Source organism: Leuciscus leuciscus (genome assembly GCF_965113295.1).
Source record: "Leuciscus leuciscus genome assembly, chromosome: 18".
Classification (NCBI taxonomy): domain Eukaryota; kingdom Metazoa; phylum Chordata; class Actinopteri; order Cypriniformes; family Leuciscidae; genus Leuciscus; species Leuciscus leuciscus.
In genome coordinates this window covers 17,618,817-17,643,269 of record NC_138742.1, presented here as the reverse complement: position 1 = coordinate 17,643,269, position 24,453 = coordinate 17,618,817, and the positions used below count along the sequence as shown (strand labels likewise).

At 37.0% G+C, this 24,453-nt stretch overlaps 1 protein-coding gene and 1 long non-coding RNA gene across 3 annotated transcripts in view; both read right to left on the bottom strand.

Annotated features, from left to right (window-relative positions):
• Positions 1-19,817, bottom strand: part of ephb2a (eph receptor B2a) — a 76,119-nt gene extending 56,302 nt beyond the window's left edge. For both annotated transcript variants that reach the window (XM_082146405.1, XM_082146406.1), the window contains exons 1-3: positions 19,661-19,817; positions 2,376-2,440; positions 1,340-2,024 (exon numbers count right to left, since the gene is read on the bottom strand). In XM_082146405.1, the coding sequence (XP_082002531.1) occupies positions 1,340-2,024; positions 2,376-2,440; positions 19,661-19,760 (850 nt within the window). In that variant the 5' untranslated portion in view covers positions 19,761-19,817. The remainder of the gene's footprint in view (positions 1-1,339; positions 2,025-2,375; positions 2,441-19,660) is intronic.
• Positions 13,550-16,373, bottom strand: LOC309481493. Its single transcript, XR_014200033.1, has 3 exons — positions 15,694-16,373; positions 15,167-15,228; positions 13,550-14,479 (listed from the first exon to the last, which is right to left on the bottom strand). It is a non-coding gene; the product is annotated as an uncharacterized lncRNA (long non-coding RNA).
• Positions 19,818-24,453: the final 4,636 nt, after the last annotated feature.

The following is a 24,453-nucleotide window of genomic DNA, read 5'->3' as shown; positions in this document are numbered from 1 at the left end:
TTAAACGTACAGTACGGAATTTTTCGCCACTAGGGGTCGCTAACCTATTTACAATAACAAAGGCGTAGTTTGATGACGCAACATTTGCTAAGAATTATGGATCTTGTCGTCAACGTCAAGCCGACCGATCTAATCTATGGATCTAATAATGTTTATGGATAACTGAATACATCGATGCTTTTATCATGACTGTGATATGAAGCAGTTCGGGATTGCTAAGAGACAGCTATCAGCTATCATATAAGGAATATGGACATTTCATTCTACCAAACTAACGTTACACGCGAGTGCAGAATTACTACTCACAGTCACAGGTCAGTTTATTAGACAAATTAAACTTGTGAGGTAACGCAGCGTTGTTTCACTTGGTCTAACATTACACTATCACACTAAACTGCATTTGAATGTGTTGAAATGTATGTGTTAGTTTGTCTGTATGAGACTAGCAGTAAGCTAGATCAACATTAGAATAACATACAGATCATATTCTAACATTTCATCATGTTGAGCTATATAACATTGATTAGTTTTATGTAAATGTGCTCACCTGTTTAATAAAGTACATGTAGAAGCGGTCGAAGTCTCGGACGTGGAGCTCTTGTTTATATACTGTCTATGGGAGCTCTAGGCATCTCGAAAACACCGCGCTGATATTGATTCTCGTTTTAGTTCTCCTTTTGTATCCAAAGTCTCCTTGCCATGGTCCATAATGTTTGAACGAAACAACAACAGCGTGCAAATAGACATTGCGAACTACAGTCAGTCGCTTTGGTTACTATCAGAGGGCTCTGGTTCATAGCTCTGGTTGCCATGGCAGTGCGAGCGGAAACCAGGGACAACGCGGATATGACGCCATTGACGGCGACAAAACGGAAATAAAGAAACGGGACGTTTCTCGAATTAAATTACAAATTTCTCCTGGTTTGAAAGTTGTTGGAAACAGTCGGGATAATGTAAGTACACAACAAAAAAATATATATAACATAGACACATATAGTGATTTTTGCTATTTTTAAAGCAAAAAAGTTACATAATGTGGCTTTAAGAATCTTCTTATCTTTTTTCCTTTTCTTTTCTTTACTTTTTTCAATGTTTATTCTGGAGACAAAACTTAAGAATTTGAATTATTGAACAGAATGTAAAAAAAAATTTGATGTCAAGTGCTAACCTTCCGTCAAGCCAATAGTGCATGAATGATTTTTACATAAAAAATATGTGGCCTTTGATGTCTTTTTCACCTGCGAATCTTCAGCAAGAGCCACCAAACAATAATTTTTCTGTAATTTTCTAATTCTGTAAAATACCTAATAAGCAATACTGAATAAGCAACAAAACTCACCTTTACACACAGTCTCGTTGTCCAAAGACTCGTACCCGGCCTTGCACACGCAACGCCCGATAGGTACCAGCCACTCCCCATCTCCATTGCAGTACAGTTTAATGGGTACATCCACTTCCTCTCCATTAGGTACACAAGTGCCTCGGGCGGACACCAGAGAGGTGCTCTCCGCCCCTGACAAGGTTTCCTGAAAGATGGCCCCATTCCGAATAATTCGGGGGCATTTGCGATAGAAAACCTTTACAGCGATGAGTGACATGCAGGCTCCATAATCCTGAAAGGCCAAGTAGAAGCCATTACGGGACACCGGCCCAAAGCTGCGTACTTCCGTGTTGATCTTCATCATACCGACGCCCAGGTCCACCTGGGAGAAACTCTCATCGGCAGCAATGGTGTCCACCTTGACCCAAGGGTTCTCCATCCAGGCGGGATACACCTTGGTGGCTACATCAGAGTCTGATTCGAAGTAATACAGATTAAAAGTCTCCTTGCAAGAGCCAGGGACTTTCGGGATGCTGCTGCAGTCTCGCACGGAGAACTTCATCTCCACGTGGATCCGCTGGGCACCCTGCCGCCGGATGTATTTGGTGCGCACCCAGTTATTCTGGCTGGCGTCGAAGACATTGCACACTTGGTAGGTGCGGATGGTGTTCATGTTCTCGTCGTAGCCACTCACCTCTTCCCACTGGAACCAAAGAACAGATAATAATGTTTGAATAAGCAATGTGTGCGGCTAATAGTAAAAGGATGTTTTTTTTCTAGCTTTTTGAATATTTATGAAACATTCGATTCTGGTTTCACACCATTACAGAAACATTATGACATCTAAGGTAAAAATGTGCAGAAGTGAGACAAACTATGCAGTTTGTCTCACTTCTGCACATTTTTACCTTAGATGTTGGATTGCATTAAAAAGAATCTAATTTGGAATTCTTTCAACTTCTATTTCGGTACCACATGAGACAAGCTGAATTTGTGCACTGAATTATTCAGTTGTGCTAGGTCTGATCATCTAAATTATTTCAATGAGACTCACCCCCAATGATGGATATATCATCCAGCCCAGCTCTGCCGTTGCCGTCGTGGAGTCCATCAACACATCTGAAAAGAAATGCATACCAAAAACCTGTAAGTTTAAAATGCTCTAAGAGCCCATTACCGCACGTTCAAGCATTTGTAAGGTCATTGTTCTTCAAGTCTCTTAACAGTAATTATGATGCATAATGGATAGCTTTTCTGAATGTTAAATGAAGGATGACTCACACTGTGAGATGCAGAATAACAGTTGCCCATTTCACAGCAGTAATAGCTCGCTATTTCTGACTCTTATTGTTAATCAAATGTTACAAATGGCTATTACTAGATTGGAAGGTGTCATCCATCACAGATGATAGATCACATCATGTTCTAACATCTGCTTCCCTTCACATCTAGTTCGTAATTGCCCTAGATGACAGAGAGTGCCTTTCTATTCAATATGGCAAGTAGGACAAAATAGTTTAGAAATATGACTCTGATCTGACATTTTCAATTATGTAGCTGGGAACAAGTGGTTTCTGCATATTGCCAGAATCAGTCAAATGAAACCCTAGGGTTTTTTTGTGCAAAAGATTTGTTGTACTGCTTTGGAGTTGACCTAAGAAGGCAAAATGCAAATGTACAAATTAACAAATGCACTGATATTAAAAGTCTGCAACCACTAAGCAGAGAATTATTTTCACCTTATGGCTAAAATAAGATGAGTCAATACTAAAATAGCTTGTCAAAAAAAAAAAAAAAAAAAGTGAATTTAGGTACAGGTATCTCAACATTATTATGTACAATTTGAAAAATGTATATTCATTTTGAAATTCAAATGTACATTTTGCCTAAAAATGACTTAATCTAAATTTAAAGATTAAAAAATGTAAAGCAAACATATTTCTTATATCAAGTGAAAACCAATAATAAAAAACTACCACTTCTTGACAAATAAAGTTACCCATCCCTCCCTGCACATATAAGGGCTAAATCCAAGTATGGGGAAAAAAACACTCCGATTTCCAATTGAAACAGGAATTTAGGGCTGGACATCACTAGTGTTGTTCCTTTTCTTTTACATGGCGACATGGAAGCTTTAGTTAAAGTTACATCAGAGTCATGATTTGCTACTTGTTAGTTGGAGCTGGAGGTAGGTGGTATTGGGGGGCTGGACACTCATTTCTGAGGGCTTTTTATAGGACAAAAATCTTTTTTTAAGCATTAAGGACTCGCACACTTGCATACAGACAGCCTCAAAGCTAACAAATAAGAACTAAGTCGTAAAACCACACTTCATGTGAACATCCCGCAAGCCAATTAGTGAAATATTCAGAATGGAGACAGGAATGTTTTCCCCCCAAAAAATATCTAGAAAAATTTGAGTACAACCATCTGTCCAAGGCAGTAGTATGTATAGCTGTTTATTTCTTATGTACAGTATAAAAGAAATGTGATTGAGCACTTTTCATGTCTTGAGGGAGGATCACATATGGGGGTCCCGCCAGGTAATATGGGCCCCAGTCACGGCAACATTAACACATCCAGTGTGACACACAGACTCCCGGTGGCATTTATGAATCGGGATTTGGCAAGTGGCAAGAGGACTTCCTGAGATCGAAGCCAGAAGCCCCGTGACACACAATCCTGGGATCCCTGTTAAACACTAGCTCGATACAGCCTCAGCCATTAAGTGTCTCATTTATATTTCAGCAGCTTCTGCAGCTCAGGGGCAACCAAAGATATTTCTCCCAGGAACAGCACCATCGCTGTGTGTTTAGGTCAGTGAATGTGAGAATATGATGAGGCTGGGAGGAAAATACAAGAGGAAACAAACAATCCTCTTAGACTTTATAAGCTCATGGGTCAAACAAAACAAAAAAAAGCACAAAACATGATTACTAATATAGCGTCATGCATTCAAGTAAAATATCCCTGCAATAAAATCATGAAAACCAGTAAATTACAACTGTCTGTCTGTGCATTGAAAGAAAAAGTTGTAGCATTTCCCAGTACTTGGTGCACAGTTTAATCAAACCCCCACTCCATCTGTCCAGGCATTCATGCAATCTCTCTCCCTCTCTCTCTCTAAATATTTTAATGAAAAGTAGGGCAGCGGGAGCCCAAGTCCAGTACATATAATCCTTACAGGCTGCGCTACACTCTGTATGCCACACTGGATTAATCCCACGGGAAACATGGCGAGTCTTCACTGGATTTTAGGTCAGCGTGCCAAGGCACAACTTTCAGTCCCACATTTTTTATTTATTCATTTCATCACCCAGTTTGAACATGCTGAGCCATGCCAATGTGGTGAACAGAAGCACGCACCCCACATCCACAAAAGCTCATCGATCTCACACAAAATCACTGTCTTTGTGACCTTATGCTATCCATACTAAAGATTTTTTTTTAAATTCTTCAAATGGAGATGAATACACCTCAAAATACCCATAAATAAATGGCACAACATCATAGCAAGTAGGGAGGATTAAGTAATGTTGATTAAACGAACCAACATGATAAACATATTATCCTCCCTCTTGACGTTACTACTAGCGAGCCACAATATCAACAGTGAAATTTTAAGTGGATAAACTGGTACGGTAACACTGTTAGATGAAGTGATGTTTACTGAGCCTGCTCAGAGGCTGAGAAGATGAATACTTGAAATATTATTTTCTCTTGTGATGGTGCTCTTGAGAAACTATGAGCTAGACTTAATGTTTTTTATGGCTGCAATGTTCCTTTGCATTTCCATACTGAAATGACTGTATTTTTGCCTGTGAAAATACGCAGAACAATGGTAAATGTGACAACACATTTAGCAGTTTAAATCAGACTCACAAAGGCAGTGAATCGAACTGTTCTCTTACTGAATCAAGAACCATTTTTTGATTACGCCGATTCAAAATGAACTGGGAACCGTTAATGTGATGACTGTCAATGTCTTCTGTCTGTCTTTTTGCAAAAGTGTAACTAAAAGATATATTTAGATTTATAACATACACATTACATTTGCGAATTTAAATAAATCAAATAAATATTAACAAAAATATTATTGGCTATTGTTTGCAATATGAGGATGAACCAACTGAAATGTACTTATTTTAGAGACAAACATAAATCGACAGACAATTTATTTCATTTATTTTCCCAGAATATGGCTGAAATATTCTATTATATATATATTCTAGTATTATTGTACTTTTTTTTTTTTTTTTTTTTCAGAATCATGATATAGGCCTACATTCTCATTTCATGATGATTTTATTGTCCTGATCTCCAACGTTAGTTTTGTCTGTTTTATCCAGATGGAAGCACAAAGATTGCCCTTGAAACATACTGAAAAATTCATGTAGAGTTAATTAAAATCAAGCTTTGATCATACACGATATGCAAAAACAACCCCTCAAAAACTATGCAGATCCTTAAAGTATTACATTCCATTATATCAAATATCGCCAACACGCACACATGAACGCTTGCAACACTGACATTATATATATATTGCTTGTCATGTTACTGACAATGGGATCCATAAGTCTGAGACCACTTTAAAAAGGTGTGAGTCAAAATCTGATTTTAACCTGAAAATAAATTGGGGGGATTGAGGGATGTTCTGACTTAAAATTAATAAGAGATATAGAAGCTTCTAGCTTGATCATCCCTAATCAAATAAATGTTACATTGATCATGAGACTCTTTCGTACAGATGGTCAGATGTTCTTCCATTGAAGCAAAAGCTGCTCTTTGGATCATGAGGATCTACACAAACTTGTGGAGTTCATGTAGCTGCTGCTGTAATAATAATAAAAAAAACGTAAACATGATTATGCAACTGAAAAAGCATGTACTGTACACACCAGTACATGATGGATTCAAACAGTGTCGAATGTAATAGATATTCTAACTGATCAATAGCTTGAGCCTGCATGTCCTAGAATGAGCTGCTATGACACAATGTGAACGTGTGAACTAGTGTTAGGACACGCTCAGAATTTAGCATCCAGAAAGACGACGGAGTGCATTGATCCTCTGTGCTCCAGATCTGTCAGTCAACCTGTGGGTGGGATGCTAAAACATTCACTAGACCACGGGGACCGCCGCAGTGTGTCTGACTGTGTAAATTCACAATTCATCTTCAAAAGAACAATAGCACCAGTCTGCACCCAATGACAAGTCTGACATATAAAAGGAAGGAAATGGTTTTGTAATTTCACAGTATACTTAAAGGGATAGTTCACCCAAAAACAAATATTGTGTTGAAATCTTCTTATTCTTTATATTTTCATTATAAATATATATTATATTTAAATACAATTTTCAGGAGGTGAACTATGCCTTTAAAGGGTTAGTTCACCCTAAAATGAAAATGATGTCATTAAAGGTAGGGTAGGCAATTTTCAGAGCAGCTAGCAATAGCGAGCTAGTTTTGAAAGCATGAGATTCCACCTTCCCATCAGAGTGTCTCCAAAGCCACGCCTTCTTCAAAACACATTCATGAACGCACAGCAGAGTTAGCAAAGTGTCACGTGACGAGAGACGGTGTTAAAGGTGGAGTAAGTGATATTTGTTACTGTTTGAAAGTTGGTCAGACCGACACAACAAAAAACGTGTAGCCAATCAGCAGTAGGGGGCGTATAACGGTGGAGGAGAGAGAACGAGCAAGAGGGAGATTTGAAGACTGTAGAAAGAGAGATGGCTGGGAGACATTACAAAAGAGAAAACCTCATAAGAATATCACTGTAAAATGAAGGGTTATGATCAGGAAAGAGCTTTTAATTAATATTAATTTCACATTAATATTAGAAAAGCTTTTCTGTGCTGGAGAGAGCTACGCGGGTTGGCCTGAAAACAGACGCTGAGGTTCGAGAGCGACTCAGAGCAATGAAGAGAGGGGTGTGTTTATTTGGGTTGATTTCAAATATCAACAATGTTCAGCAATGACTTTGAGAAATAACATACTGCACCTTTAAACTACCTCATGCACATAACATTACAATAATAATAAACATAAACAACAAAGAGCACAGATCTGTACTACATGACTGCTGCAGATTCATTTCGGCGTTGATAGTGTTGCCATTAAAACGCATAAATTGTCATGGGTTTCCATCTCTTCCAAATTACAGTTATGTTGTATATGCAGCACAAGCTTGTTTTGGTTCAGGAGGAACTGTAAAAGGTGGCTGCTGTTTGCGCCGCTCGGGTGACTGATTTCTGTCTAACTCTTCATAGCATTAAACGCAACATACGTTGACAGGCAGGTAGAACATTCTATCTGCATTCGGAACGAATGTGAAGAGACTTTCAACCAGCATAACAAAAAAATGCTTCTGGATCAAATCACCTACCCTGCCTTTAATTACTCACCCTCAAGTTGTTCCAAAGCCATAAGACTTTCATTCATCTTCAGAACATATTAAGATATTTTTAAATAATTAGTATTTTATTTCTGTCTCTCCATTGACAGCTATGTAACAATCACTTTGATGCTTCAAAAGTTCACAAAGAGATTGTAAAACTAATTCATATGAATTGAGCGGTTCAGTCCAAATTTTCTAAAGAGCCACGGTTATTTTATATGATGAGCAGATTTAATTTAGGTTTTTATTCACATATAAACATTCATCAATGCATATATCAGTTATGGTAAACGGAAGCTCAAGCATGTTCGCTTGACATGCGAGAACCAATGAGGTTCATTCCCATGAATGACAACCTGTGTTACGCAGCACGTTTGAGCTTCTGCAAGAACCAATGAGGTTCATTCTCGTGTTACACAGCATGTTTGAGCTTCAGCGAGAACCAGTGAGGTTCATTCTCGTGTTACACAGCATGTTTGAGCTTCAGCGAGAACCAATGAGGTTCATTCTCGTGTTACGCAGCATGTTTGAGCTTCTGCAAGAACCAATGAGGTTCATTCTCGTGTTACGCAGCACGGTTGAGCTTCAGCAAGAACCAATGAGGTTCATTCTCGTGTTACGCAGCACATTTGAGCTTCAGCGAGAACCAATGAGGTTCATTCTCGTGTTACACAGCATGTTTGAGCTTCTGCAAGAACCAATGAGGTTCATTCTCGTGTTACGCAGCACGGTTGAGCTTCAGCAAGAACCAATGAGGTTCATTCTCGTGTTACGCAGCACATTTGAGCTTTAGCGAGAACCAATGAGGTTCATTCTCGTGTTATGCAGCACTTTTGAGCTTCAGCAAGAACCAATGAGGTTAATTCTCGTGTTACGCAGCACGTTTGAGCTTCAGCGAGAACCAATGAGGTTCATTCTCGTGTTACGCAGCACGTTTGAGCTTCAGCGAGAACCAGTGAGGTTAATTCTCGTGTGTTACACAGCATGTTTGAGCTTCAGCGAGAACTAGTGAGGTTCATTCTCGTGTTACGCAGCACGTTTGAGCTTCTGTGAGAACCAATGAGTTGTCATTTGATCTCATGCGAGTGACAGATTGTCCTGCCCTTGTGCCAGTAAACACATCATTAAAGAAGAGAAGGATGTTGTTTTGATTAAAGATTATGAGGGCACATTAAATAAAAAATAATAATGTCATGCATAGATAAATCATTAATAATAAATACTGCAATATTCCATAAAACAAAAAAAAGGATAGTCCATTTTTATATCATGGTGACTTTAAGAAATCAAGCAAGCATTTTCCTCCTAAATCCTTTGTTGGATGCACAATTGGGATTTGCTGACCTACAAAAGCTATTGATGAAAGATGTCTGTGGCAGCGGCAGTAAAGCATGCGCTGTGGTCCAACAAGAGATTTGTCTCACTCTGTTATGTCAGGATTTCGAGCAGACATCAGGGGAACGTTTTGCCCATAAACCCCTCCACATATCTCAGCTGTGTGACTGTCTAACATTTGCAGACAGGAGCCAAATGTGATGGCAATGAATGAGCAGTGGGTCAGTGGAGCAGCCTGCTCACAGTTTACAGACCCAACACTAATCCCCTGCTTTCCCAATTTACAACTCTCATCTCCATGGCGATGTGGGCCAAGAGCCGAAAAAGCACCCTGAAGCAGACCACTCTGAGTCTGAACACTCGCATTTGGAGGCCAAAATTATCCACACATGCCAATGACGAGACAATTTACATGCCATGGAGGTATACATTTTGCAGTATTACTTAGAAAAATTGATTTTTATCCCTGCAATGATGAGATTATTTGTAACAAACAGCACAGGTTGTTGTGTTACCCGAGAAGAGTCCGTTTACATTTCTCTGTGATCTTGATCTGCATTTCGTTTTGGATGCATATTAATGCGTTGTACATTACACATATTTGATCAGAAAGATTTCTGTATAATAAAATGTTTGTATATGAACATGATTGTCACTGAATAAAGAGAACAGAGGTCATGATAGATTTAGTTTTAGCAGACGGTCGATTAGCGAGGATTAGATTATCATTCTTACAATCCTGCACATGTAATTTTGCAGTGTTCAATGAAGTTACAGGCTAACTGCCAAGTTTAATTTACAGGGCAACCCTGTATATGAGCTTTTTGAAGTTCAATATTTTATGTCAGCTCTCTGTGGAATAAGGGTAGCCTGGCAAGCCAGACCTACATCAAGATGTTAGGTCTGGAAACTCACCATAGACACGCTCACTCCGAGGGACGGGATAAACGGCTGTCTTTCAAATTCCCTCTGCACGCAATAGGACAGCGCTTCAACCAACCAGAGCGTTTTCCCAACAGCGAAGCTTAGTTGATAGATTCAACTTTTGCCATATCTGGCCGGCAAAACGACGAACACATCTTCCTTTTTTTAAGAATGACTTAAGTGCCGTTCTTTGCTCTTTTCTCAAAGAAAAACTTAACTCCAAGTCCTCCAGAGTCGCGGCCAAAGCCGATTCGAAAGACCGTTGTTCTCCATCAGCAACTGCCGTCATTCTGTTTTCAAGTGGCAGCCGTCGCAACTCTGTCGTCATATGTTAAGCCCGCCCCCGCCTACTCTATACACGATGTGATTGGCCTGACCCAATTTAGGTTTTTGCAGCTAGAAGGTCTATTGAGAGTTGCTAGACCCACCTGGCTGCGAAATACATTTTGCTGCCGCTAGGGTGCGTCTAGATTTCTAGGCTAGAATAAGGGCACTTCTGCTCTGACGACAAAATCACTGCATATTGACTGCATCTGACTTCTGTTACTATTGAGGATATTATGATTATGCAATATCAGCTCATTATGGGATGTCCATTCATAATCATTTCTTGCTTGCTTTGGGACATTCAATGCATGGAAATTAAGGGAGAAAACAATTAAGTTTACACAAATCAAAATTATACATTGAACACTGTCCTGATGCAAATTCTCTCCATTTAGAAAGATTACTTGATTCATCTTAAAATCAAGTAACAAAAACAGAACAAAGTTGAAAATGATTCCACACGGTTCCAGTTGAGAAGATTTTGACTTAAGACTGATGATCACTCAACAATCCATTTGCAAATCAAATCCTCGGTGGATATCAAGTAAATTAGCAGCTTCAGGCTATGAGAGCAAATTAACTTTTCATCTGATTTTTAATCACTTTGAAATAGAGATTCTTTAGCTCCGGGATCTCTCTTCTCTTTTCATTAAGTTCACTTCGGAATGCATAGCTTCTGGGTCAATACAATTTATATCGAGATTCTTTTTCGAAAAAGAAAATATCAGTTTAGCAGCACAGTCCATTAGACACCTGTGAGCAGTGACTGAGCCAGGTTTTAATCCTATTAAGTTCAGGGGCTGAATTATTTTGCACTTACAGCACTGTACTGGCATAAAAACATTTACTTTTTCAGTAGTAGCAAGATGAATGACTTTCCATCTTGGGTGGTATACAGACCAGACTGGTGTGAAATGCTTAATGCACCATATGATCCAATATATCTTTCATAAAAACAAGCACAAACAAAATGGTCCACAATATATCTTCATCAAATAAGTAACAATTAGGGGTGTAACGATACCCTCATGTCACGATTCGAAACATATCAAGATACTGAACTCACAATACGATATTATTGCGATACTCCAAGACATAAAGTAAAAGCCGGTTAACAAAAAATGTATTGTTGATTAAAATGCTAAATTTGATATTACATTGTGGGTGTAAATGAAAAGGCTTGGACTTGTGCTGATAACCCACAGCACAGGACAATGGTGACACCAGAATAAAAATATTCATGATTCTGAAGCTGAAAATACAGAATTATTTTAAACGAATTGGGCTTGAACTGTCACTGACTATATATATTTAAAATAATGTAGGCCACTTTTGACATTTGGCATTATCAGGACCCAAATATTTATTATCAAAAATAAATAAATAAAGTAAGTCATGTTTTTGACCCAACTGTGTGTGCACAACTTTGGAGAGAATATGATCCTGTCCTTGTGCTACTTATTTCCTCATCCTGAACATCAAAAACTTTCATAAAGTGGAAGGATTGCTACTTTAAACTCTTTTCTACTTTCTCCCATGCACTGACCACTGTACTCTGCTTGTGCTCTCCATTTAAAAAATGAACCATGTCTGCCCACGCATATGTGGTAGTTAGAGAGCTATTGCTCCTCGATAACAGCTGACACGATGACATTTTGTTAGATGAGATCCTGAGTGTTTACACATACAAATTTGTTTTGTACCCTCATTCCTGCACTCAAAAATAGCATGGATTTAAATCAATATGACAGCGCATCAAACTGGCCAATAATTAACATTAAGAGGACAAACCATTTCACCTCTTTTTATTCAAAATGATCACTCAACAAGACAGAGAGACAGATGGAAAATTAAATGGTCAAGCAGATGGCAAGTCCCTCTTGGATACCTGATAATTTCACCATTTTGACCCTCTCAAAAGCCTTTGGACAAAATCTTGTCATTTCATGAGAGGCCATATGGAAACAACTCCCAGTTTCACATCACTCATTTATTCATTGATTCAGAGACTGTCTGTCTGTCGTTCTGCAAAGCTGACGGGCCACAGAGCCGACTGTGTCTGGCACGAATGAAATTGGTCAGGTTTGCCGTGCTTATGTAAAGGCTCGGAAAGATGTCGCAGATGCCAGAGGCAGGTCTTGCTCCTAATAAAAGGACCGGGGAGTGCAGCAAGTACAGAGGTCTGCATGACAAACGTCACATGGACCCTGCGCGCATACATGTCACGTGATCGAACGATTGAAAACAAGATTCCAGGATTCACGGCTGCTGTTTTTGTATGGAAACAAAAAAGTCCCACATCTAAAAGGGCCAATGACATAAGTGGGAAAAAATCTTACATTTAAAAAAAGACTTTTTGTGTTAATATTTCATATAGCTTTGAAAAACGTTTATATTACTTGCAAAGAAAAGTGTATAAAAATTGATGTAAACCATGTGATGTAACATATAAAAAGTAAATAACATTTCACCTACTCCAGAGATGGGCAACTGGCAGCCCGCAATATATTTAACGGCCCGCTAAACCTATTATATTCTGCTCAATTTCAATACATTTGCTTTCAGATTAGGATGTTAACCCAAACCAGGAGAGGTTGTTTGTTCCTGCCGATAACCTTATTAATTACAGCGTGAGAGTAGTAGGATAGGTTTTCCAGTCATGATGTAATAAAAACTGAAAAGTTTTTCCCTCGCATTTTTTGCATGCAGACGACAACATAGTCAAAACAATACCTGTTCACACGGATCCACGAAAATGACAAAATTGATGAGTATTATGATTGTATTATGCATGCCAGACCAGTATGTGGCGATGACACTTTGTAAAGAAACTCTACGCGCTTATACACTGTAAAAATAAAAGGTGCCTGGAGGAACCTTTTGGGGTTCTTCACTTTGCCACACCGGCGGAACCGTCTGTAGATCCTCTAGGCACCCTTTAAAAAGGGGCGGTTCTCTGAAGAACCACACAGGTTTCCTGAGGAACTCTTATATTAGGCACTGTGTGGAACCACTTTGGGTGCCTCCAGGAACCAATTTATTTATTTTTTTAATATTTAATTTCATGTTGTTACTACTACTTTGACTTCTATTATAATAAACAAATTGAAACAAATACAAAATAAGAATTGTTTATTACATATTTGATATTCATTTTTATACATACACTTCCATGCACATGGGAAAAAAAGCTTAAAGATTAAAATCAATGAATACACAAAAAAATAGTATAATACGCAACATAAATAATCAACCATGTATATACAATAGATAAACAAGAAAATACATCTCAACAAAATGCATGGAAACACATATGTTCCACGAAATAAATTAACATTTAAATTGACTAATTAAAAATGTCCATTTTCACTTAACTTTAAAACATTTGTGTTTCAGTCCGATGGTAAGTCTGACATCACTGTTTCCAAGTCCAAAAGCTCTATCAGATGCCAAAAACAAACAAACAGTGCTGAAAATTATGATCCTAACCTTTATCTCTATACCGAAATCTCAGATGGTTAGTTATTCAGCTATTTTGAATGATAAAATGTTCAAGTCTGGGATGCCGTTAGACTGGAGACTGTAATGTACACTATGGCTTTTGAAAAGCTTAAATGTGTGACTTGAATCAACAGTGTTCATAAATGGTTGAGTATTCTCATGAAACAAGATAGAGGAAGTAGAAGTAGAGGTTTCGACCCGGAAACAGTATTAAGGTGCAGTAAAATGATCTGTTGTTCTGTGAATGTTCACTGGTGAATTCCAGTAATTTCAATAAGAATTTACATGGTCAGCAATTTCGTTTGTGGTCAAAAATGTCACTATGGGACCAAGTTGGTGTGAGGTACTTAACGAGTTAGAAAAGTGAAAAGGTACAGCAGATTCGGTTTCCGTTTGTTTTTCCTCTGTTCTGGTGGATGGTCCAGGCACTTCAGTGATTTTCAGGTCTACAGGAGGATTTTTATTCTTGTTCAAACTTGTATTCAGCTTACCGAGATCCCTGAAAAGTACAAAATGTACTGTTAGTAAGGTTATTAAAGTGATGATAGTTGTGAAATTTAAATAATTTCCTCAGCCTTGGGACGTTCCAAACCTGTTTGACTTTCTGTCTGTGGAACCCAAAAGCAGATCTCAGGCAAAATGCAACCCCAGTCACCATTCAATTTCCCTGCATGAAACACAAGCAGAAAAAAAAAAAGTGTAAATCATTCATGAAACCATTCTTATGTACACTTGTCTAGTTCAATTCAATGCAACAGTTTATGTAAAAATGGTTAAGCTCCAAAAATGTCCCAGAAAAGTTCACAACTCATATGTTATAATGCAGTGGATCTCAACTCCAGTCCTCGGGACCTGTTGCTCTGCACATTTTGTATGTCTCTCTTATCTGACACACTCAGTTCACTTCATGGAGTCTCTCCTAATGAGCTGATGATCTGGTTCAGGTGTGTTAAATAAGGGAGACAAACAAAATGTGCAGAGCAGCGGGTCCCGAGGACTGGAGTTGAGAACCACTGTTATAATGGGTTGTGTTGTAAGTCTTCTGAAGCCATATAATAACTTTTTCCTTTTTTTTTTTTTTTTTCAAAAAAGACTAAACTTGAATAAAATGTCTTATTCAAATGCAAATGATAAAGATATAAGAAAAAATGCATAGCATTATTTGTGAACCAAACCTTGTGATATTATTTTTCTGAGTAACATGAATGAGATTTGAGAGCATGAGGGAATTTTCATGAGCATTTTCAGAGAATAACTGATTAAAAAAACACAAGTACACAGTCAAACAATACAATTTCACACAGAGAAAGTTCATAGTAATAAAGTACTTGCATGTGGTGTATAGGTAACTTACTGTAATTCAATGTTGCCTCAGAAATGTTCAGATTATTTTAGAAATGTAGCCTAATGGTTGTTCTGGGGAAACAAAAGAACAAAGCTGATTATTCACAACATAATATTTATTGACCAGTAAATGGCTTTAAAATGGTATCTGAGAGAATGAGGGCATCTGTAAAGTAAAGTTAGGCTAAACAAAAACAGACCAAACTATATTAACCTGCTTTTGTTATTCATAACAAACGCCAATGACGACAGCAGCAATCAGATAAATTAGTTAAGCTATATCAGCAATTTGTACAGAATATGTTGAATTGAATGACTAAATCAATCTAAGACAATAAGTCAATAATTTGCATTTGTTCATTAGATCAACGTAGTTAGCATCGCGGCTAAAACCTTCATATCAAATACTGTGCAATAAACGAGTGGTAAACACTGTAAAAACGTAGTAATGTATAATAAATTTAGTTTATATATGTGTGTGTGTTTGAATATATAGTGAGTACACTGTATTTATATTTATTTGGCGAGTTTACAAACCTTGTAACGGAGAGCTGAACAAACGGCGGAAGCTTTCATGTGGAGAGCCGTTACTTTCAAACCCGATGATGACGTCGATCAGCTGAGCTTTGTTGCGCGCGAGCAGCGCGAGCATCACTGAAGTGACGACAGCAGAGCAGCAGTTTCGTGACAGAATTAAACTTCTCTCCTCCTGGTTCTTCTTCTTCATATTATTAATATTATTATTATTTAGTGTTGTTGTTTAAGGTTTAAATTACTTAATAAAATAGGCCTATACTAAATAAATGTAAGCTACCCAGGTGAAAAAGATGTAGGCTACTGTTAAATGTATTAAAAATGCATTAAAGTATATTTGTATTGTAGGTCTACTAAAAACACACTCAAGTACATTTTTAATACATTTAATAGTATGTATTTTTCACCTGGGTATGTATACTGAATCAAATTTAGGTAGCCTATAATAATAATAACAATAATAATAGGATAATAATAATCTTATTCTGGCCTCACTGAACCATTGGGTTCCTCCAGATGCTGGCTTTAACATAAGAGATCTTCCAGGAACCACTTAAATGTTAAAAGATCTTCCAATAACCCTTTTATCGCATTCAAGTTCCTCTATTTTCCCCCAAAGCACTTCGAGGTCTCATGGTAATGAAAAGGTGACTCCAGAACCTCTGAACTAAATACAAAGTGCTTAAAGGATCCCAAAAGTTCCAGCAAGAACCTCAAAGATTGTCAATGCTCCTCCAGTAACCCTACTATAGGAGAAAGAGCTTTGAGGCTCCTAAATTACATTTTTAAGTTCCTTGAGTATCCGACAGGATATTTGAGGCTCCTTTAGTTTTTACAGTGTAGACTGAACACGTAATACACGTGTGCATGACGTCACAGTTTTCACAAATGAGCGTTTTTGTTGTTTACAATACGACAATAACGGTATGGTTTTCAAAAACTTGCATTTTGAAACTCATTTTCAAAAGTTTGTGTTTTCAGGCCCCCAAAACGCTGTTGTCATGTAAATGAATGACAAAAAAAATAAAAAATAAAAATAATTATTTTGTTGTAACCTGTGTCGTGTAAACAGCCCCTGAGACAAGCCTTTTTGATTGTGGGAATGTTGTCTGAACTGAATGATATGTGTTTGGGAGGTGCTCTGGTATGGAAATTATGCACTGAATTGTTATGTTCTTATATTTAGCTATTGTTAAATAATAATGTTATTTTCATTCATGATAATGTGTGGATTTTGGTAATAACATTTGGAACTAGGCTATTTTTTGAGTAAGCAATTTTGAACTGTTCTCTGAGGGTGGGTTAAGAATGTTCTGTCAATGCAACTGAGATGTTTACATTTGCTGACCAACTGTCTATGAAGTTTCCATTTGAATTTGCATAATTCAGTTTGCATAATTTGCCCTCGACATTAACACATCCCTGCCCTACACTTTGCATATTTTTTTTACTAGTTATTTTAAATGTCAATATAGTTTTTATTTTTTATTTCAGTTTTAGTGATTTAAATTCATCAAGTTAAACTAAATTAAAATGTGAAATGTTTCCTCGGCATCAAACAATAAAAAATATTTTTTTTTTTTTTTTTTATGCAGGTATAACAAAAATGTATGTACTTTATTTTAGTTAGCGTTTATTTTATTTCCAGTTACTGAATTTTTTTAAAATGTTTTTAGTTTATATAATAACTCTGGTAGGGAGTAACATCAAATGACATTTTGCAACCTGGACGAACCTTGAAGATGAGTTTAAAAAAAACAATATCATTAAAAAAAAAACTGTATGTGTAAATATACAGTATGGGTCAGAATCAGATTCACTCGTACATTCTGTGAAAATTACAAATAGTGTATTTCTGACAAAACAAACAGCCACTGATGCATTGCTACTTTAATTTATTCACACTACTTTCTCAAAAGCTTAGGGGGTCGGCTTTCCCAGCACAGTTCTGTCATTATCTTGCAACATGATTGAAAGAACAAAACAGAACAGGAGCTTAAGTGGCAGTCCAGCCATGTATTTTCTTCACATTACAGAAAATAATTTACTCGCTGCCGCTGGGCAAATGAAGAACCCAACAATCAAAATTGAAACAGGACTGATTCATTAGATTAGTCAAAGCGGGGTCTAATTTACAGACATCCTCACTTACTTGAGGAAATTTCCGTGACCTTATTCGCAACTTGAGTCATGTGTGTCTCAATGCTGTAAACAATTATAATACTGCTCTGCTCTGAGGTGTAATGAATGAGCTTTTACTCCTCACATACATCACAGACCAGACCAAACCAACAGAAATGGACGGTGTGATTTCAGGCTATGGCTAAGCTTCATGTATGCATTGTTTATAGTATCACTATAAACAGATGGTTTATCATCAGAATAAAATACTAGACAAAGCAAAACCCTCATCTGATGTTCCGCAGAGAAATTTCCATATATTAGGTAATAAATAACAATGAATAACTACACTCTTAAAAATTAAGATTCTTTATTGCCATCTTTGGCAACCTTTAACAACCTCCATGGATGACTTAACAACATGTACTTACTGTATAGGGTTAGGGAAGCATTAGGGTTTGGTTGAGGGATAGTTGAGTGTAATTATGCATAATTTACTGTTATTACTATGGTAAGTACATGTAGCCTAACATATGTTGGTTATTTACCTTATAATGAAGGTTATTTAGATTATTAAAATATTCTTCAGGCTAAAGAAATTGATTCTTTTTAGAACTGATACCTGAAAGGTTCTTTGAGGAACCAAAAAATGGATTTTCTTTGGCACTGCAGTAAAAACTCTGTTTTGGAACCTTTCGTTTTAATATAATAGTATAAAATAAGACTAATCAAGAATAAGATGATGATATCATCAATGAAATCATGCTCAAAACTGTAATGTTTCTCCTCCCATGTCCTGTTGCAACAGGTCCATCATACCAACAAGGAGCAACTCCAGGATATAATGGGCAGGAAGAACTTTAAGAAGCACATTGATTCACTCTATCTAACACAATATTTCTAATGAGAATCTAAATTTCTAAGAGGACATCTGCAGACATAATTTTGTCCCTTTTTTTCGAAATATATTAAAGACAGACTTCACTATCTTGGAGTTTAAAAAGAGATCCTTGCAGCTCTCCTGAAGGTTTCAAGTGATGATGAGGTGCTGATGCAGATTTGAGACAATGGCCCACGTGTACAGACTGGAGCATGACAGACAAAAATGTAATATATTGCTTGGTAAAATACTAAAGGTAAAGGTTTCAACACTACTCCATTCTTCTCAAAACCCAAAGACAGTATTTTGGGGCACCTACTTCCATTTGTACATGTAATAAATGAAAAAGCTCACTAGGTTTGAGCCTACACATTTTCAAATGTTATTGAAGATGTATAATTCTCTGAGACAGACAGATAATCGATAAAGCAGCTTAAAGAGACATAATTTACACCCTTGTGTTGTTACACTTTCTTTTTTCTGTGGAACACAAAAGAAGATGCAGAATGAGCCTCAGTCACCATTCACTTTCATTGGAAAAGGGTGCAATGAAAGTGAATGGAACAGACTGCCTAACATCATCTTTTGTGTTACACAGAAAAGAAAAAAGTCATGCAGATTTGGAACATGAGGGAGAGTAAATGATGAAAGAATTTTCATTTTTGGATGAACAATCGCTTTAACTTTTTCTCTGATTGAACAGTTTGTATAGATTGTAAACGGAGTATAACAGTTGACCAAAGGAAAGCCATTTCAACTAATTTACATCCACAGACAGTTGCAGTGCACCTGTTTTCGGTGCACTTTACTAAAAACGGAAGACTTTAACTGACTGTAAAACACCAACATCATAGCGCCTTTCTTTAAATAATGATCATCTTAATTTGATCAATATCGCCAGTGTGATGTAGCGTAAAAAGTAACAGACATTTCAAAGCACACACGCTTGACACAGACACATGCTCTTACCTTCAACAGCCCACACAATCCGTATTATCCATAACAAACGAATTATATCCATAATTGCCGTAAATTTGGGCATTTTACTGTAAAGACCCAAAATATTCATTGAAAACTTGTCCGGCAGGCCATCTGTGAACACACTAAGAATACAAGCTCTCGAATAAACCCCATCGGTCTGGAAGAACTAAGGCAAGTTTGGACGAAACCAATGAAACGCAGACGAGGGGCGGGAATGTGTGGATGACAAGAGTGATGCTCAGCAAACGTGAAAATCATTGCTGTCTGACTGCAAGATAATAATAATAACAACAATAATAATGGATTATTATCATCATCGTTTTTATGAAAGCTAATTTACTTTTATTTTAAGTTATTAATATTGGCCTAATAGATCAATTAATTATACTATAAATTGTGTTTGTTATCAAACAAAATTCTAAAAATGTAACAAATTATCTCTGAAACAAATTCATTTAAACATTTTAAAATCTATACCGTGATTTTAAAATTTGATTTTTTTTTTATGTAGGCATATTTGTTGTTATCTTTTCCCATGTCTGTTAGCAACTGTTCTAACTGGGTAATAGGCTATATCCATAATGTCAGCCATTTAAAACTGGTTTCGGAAGTCACGAAAAAGGCTCTGTGGAAGCACTTAAATTGTATAAATAAATAGCATTCTTCTTTTGGAGACACAAGCCAAGTAATTTGCCCGGCATTCACTTTTTTTGATCAATGACAATTTATGTCCTACCAACAGCGCTCCCTGGAGTTTGTTCCGTTTAGGTGCGGATGCGGTGGTATGTTGGGGGGAGGGAGGTAAAATAGGCTGATGCATGTGATCATCATCTATCAAATAGCTCTCTAATCCTTAGCGTCACTTGCAGTTTTATCGTTTTGAAGATTACAAAACTGACAGATCACACAAGGGGCTGGTGTGAAGAAGTCAAACGGCCTCGTTTCTCAACACCACTGCTCGTGATCTTTGACTCCCATGTGAGAAGAACCCAACTTCAGCCCTCATACATGGATTCATTTATTCACTGAGATATATTCCCAGTGACTTTAAAAAATAAAATGTAAGGTCCTGAATAGTGGAGCTATTAGCGCACATGCACAGTTACATTTAAAAAATAAGTAAAAATGTTGTTTTTTTACAACATTTATTTATATATATTTAAAAAAAAAATCATCTGTAAAAAAACAAGTAAAAACATGAGTAAAATAAATACAGTCATTTTTATTAAATAGCCTGGACTATTACATGGAAATTTGCTTGTATCTAAAAACATACAACTGAAGAGGAAATACATAATGACTCATTAAAAATAGAGCATGATTATACAAATTTCTGTAAAAAAACAAAAAACAAAAAAACATTCCAAACGGCATACAACAGAGCAAGAGCAAGAGCAAGAGCAAGAGCAAGAGCGAGAGAGGGATAGACCACCGGAAAGGGAGAGACGGGGAGAGAGAGAGGGTGGGAGAGAGGGAGGAAATAGAGCAGAAGAATATGGAACTGACATAAATGATTCTAGGATAATTCAGCCTCAAGATGAGTGAGGACTGCAAAACGGCAGACTAGAGAATCCAGGGGTCGTTTCCATGGAAACCTTTGCCCAGGGAGATTGGCGACCCTCCTGTCTACTAATGCTAGCAGAGCGAAGATTGTAGGTCACATATGGCACCAACAAACCAATCAGGTCTAATCTGTCTTGACTTGTGGGTCATGAATTGAACCATGAAACTGGTTTTTACTCTGGCTCATATCACTAATTGTGCGTGTGTGTATATATATATATATATATATATATATATATATATATATATATATATATATATATACACACACACACGCACAGTCAGTGATATGAGCCAGAGTAAAAAACTGTTTCATGGTTCAATTTATATATATATATATATATATATATATGCATACATTATTTATTTATTTTTTATACACCACACACCTCCGACCTCCCACACACTCATTATATATTTATTTATAAATCATTCAATAAATACATTATTTCATTGTATGTATGATAATAATAATACAAATGTATATAAAGTTCTGCATGATGAATACATTCAGATCACTGTTTTCATCAGTAACTCGGCACTGAAGTCTGAAACTAAACAAGCTCAAAGAAGATCAGCGACCCTCAAAGAGTGTCTTGCTGAACTCTACGGCGAGAGCACAGACCACAAAATACTCTCTTTTGTGAGAGTAGAAACAAACATGACACCCCACTGTGCCATTTTGATGGCTTCTGATACTAACACGCACTGATACGGGTCTGCCTTTCTTATCCTGCTGCTCTAAATTGGAAAAATTGACCTTGCTAACAGAGGTGACTCAAATTTGCTCTCTTTGACATTTCCAGGACTTAGCAGAGTTTTCTGTTCAGATGAACGAGGCCTGGAAGACGAACAAATATTTCATGAGTAATTTAATATCTGGAGCATGCGCATGGTCCTCTGTGAATTAGGCTCTGAAAATAGTAGGATGGTATCAGTTGACAGCACCCCAAGTCTTCAAGATTGGGGAAAGTCATGAAGGCGTGGCCTCAAAGAAAAGAAACAGAATAAGTAAATATAATAATGACAGTAATATAATGGTCTGGGTACCAAACATAAACTGTTACCCCATCCCACACTACAGTTAGGTGTCACACAATTGATTTTGTCAGGTATAATTAACAGCTTGATATGTTTATGTTATTAGATATGGGATTGTGTGGGCCCAATAAAACCAGCATGGAGCAGTCACAGCTTGTGCAGACAGGCTGATGGTATTGATCTCACTATCGGTTTAGACATGGAGCCCGAGGGAAAGGGAAAGCTCTCTGGCTTGCTTCAAAATCAGGAGGAAAAGATCAAATAGGATAAGTAGTTGAGTCAAGCAAACAGCCACCAGTCAATAATTCTCTTTTTATGGCACTGATATCCACTTCATGCATGATTCATTACTGAACTGGCTTCCAGGCACATAAACAATGCAGTTAATCTGATATTGTGTCAACAAGCTGATTAAATTACTTTTATAGAGGCCTATGCTTTCCCCCCCTTTTTGTGCAAATATTTTTTTAGAATCATCATTCTAACTGCTGAGAGTTGCCCTCTGATCTCTGATGTAATGTAGAAACATGCATTTTTCTGTAAAGCTGCTTAGAAATGATAGGTATATTGTGATAAACGCTAGACAAATAAATGTAAATTTGAATCGAAAATTAAATTAGAGATTGGGGGGGGGGGGACAACAGAAACAGATAATACAGTATACTTGCTGCCCTCTTGTGACAACTGTTATACAAAATAATGTTCAGCAATTAAAATCACACTGGATATCGTGGTCCCTTTTGCATGTAGCTTTTAAAATGTTTTTAAAATAAATAATATGTGAAATATAGGCCAATATAAAACTAGGCTACTTCCTCAAAATATAATAAATAACAATCTTTCATACAAACCCAGTGTTTCTCAAACTGTTTCTGCCATTCCCCACTTTGGAGGTAGGGAAGGGTTCCCGAGCCACACCTGTCCCCAATCGCTCCAACAAAATGGTAATAAACTACGCTTTAATTTTAACTGTTAAAATTTACCGGTATTTTATTAACATCACATTTTAAAAACATAAAATCAAATAACAGCATTAAAAACTTTCAAATAGAGAAAATGAAAGTGTAATTATATTATCACTTTGCATGAAATAAGACTTTGTCCAAAAGTAAATAGTAATAATAATGCAATTGTATTTGCATTTTGACTCTGATAACATCAAATTCAGAACAAAAAAACTTGACAAAAAAATTATAATAATCTTATTCACTATTTTTTTTTTTTCAAGGCGACCATTATTTAGAACATTTCACTTTATTGTTTCCATGGTGACGCGTCATTGCTTGTCACATGACACACCGCGCTGAATGACTGATGATCTGCTTTTATTTCCTTTTTCTTTCAAAATATTCACAAATTTGTTAGCTATAGCATGAAATATCTGATATTCCGGTTGTCAAATATGTGCAAGTGGATGTGTTTTGTTGTTTAAACACCTTTATAACGATAGCGTTAGTTGAGCTATATGCGCGACGGGCGCCGCCATGTTAGTTTTGTGCCACAGTTTAGAGAATCGGATCTGTTGGATTTACAACACGTGAATTAATCCACTTCTCCCGACATACATGAAAGTAAGTGGCCGGTGGACTGGGATAAGAATATAGTAAACTTTAAAGTTACTTACACAATGTGTATCTGATATGAATAAAACGTGTCGTCTAATTATAATGGAAAGGATTATCATTGCTGCTTCCATAGACATAGGCCTATGTGTATTTTCCAAACTCTAAATGTACTGTTTTTTTAGTACTTATGTGAATTTAAATGTCTGAAACCTAAAATAAACATTACCTGGTTGAAAACACTGAATAGTTGTGATGACAAGGGCTCAGCGCCAGCCAGCGAGCGAAAGCACAGTTGATTACGTGATGCACTGACCGTTCTAATCACACACACTGGTTTGATACTACGCTCCAGGGCCCGGTTTTTCAAAAGGTTTAATCCGGATAAATTGATCCGGATTTAGTAATCCTTTTTTTTTTTTTGCGATCCGTGATCACGTAATCCAGCTTACTTTTGAGCCAGTTTTTCAAAGCAACATCGGATTGGATCAATCTGATCCGGATAGGAACTTTTCAGGATCACCAAATCCTGTTTACTAGAGCCATGAAATGTAAACAGAAAAAAAAAACAAGCAATACATTGACACTAGGAACCGAGATACTTTCAACTTTCTG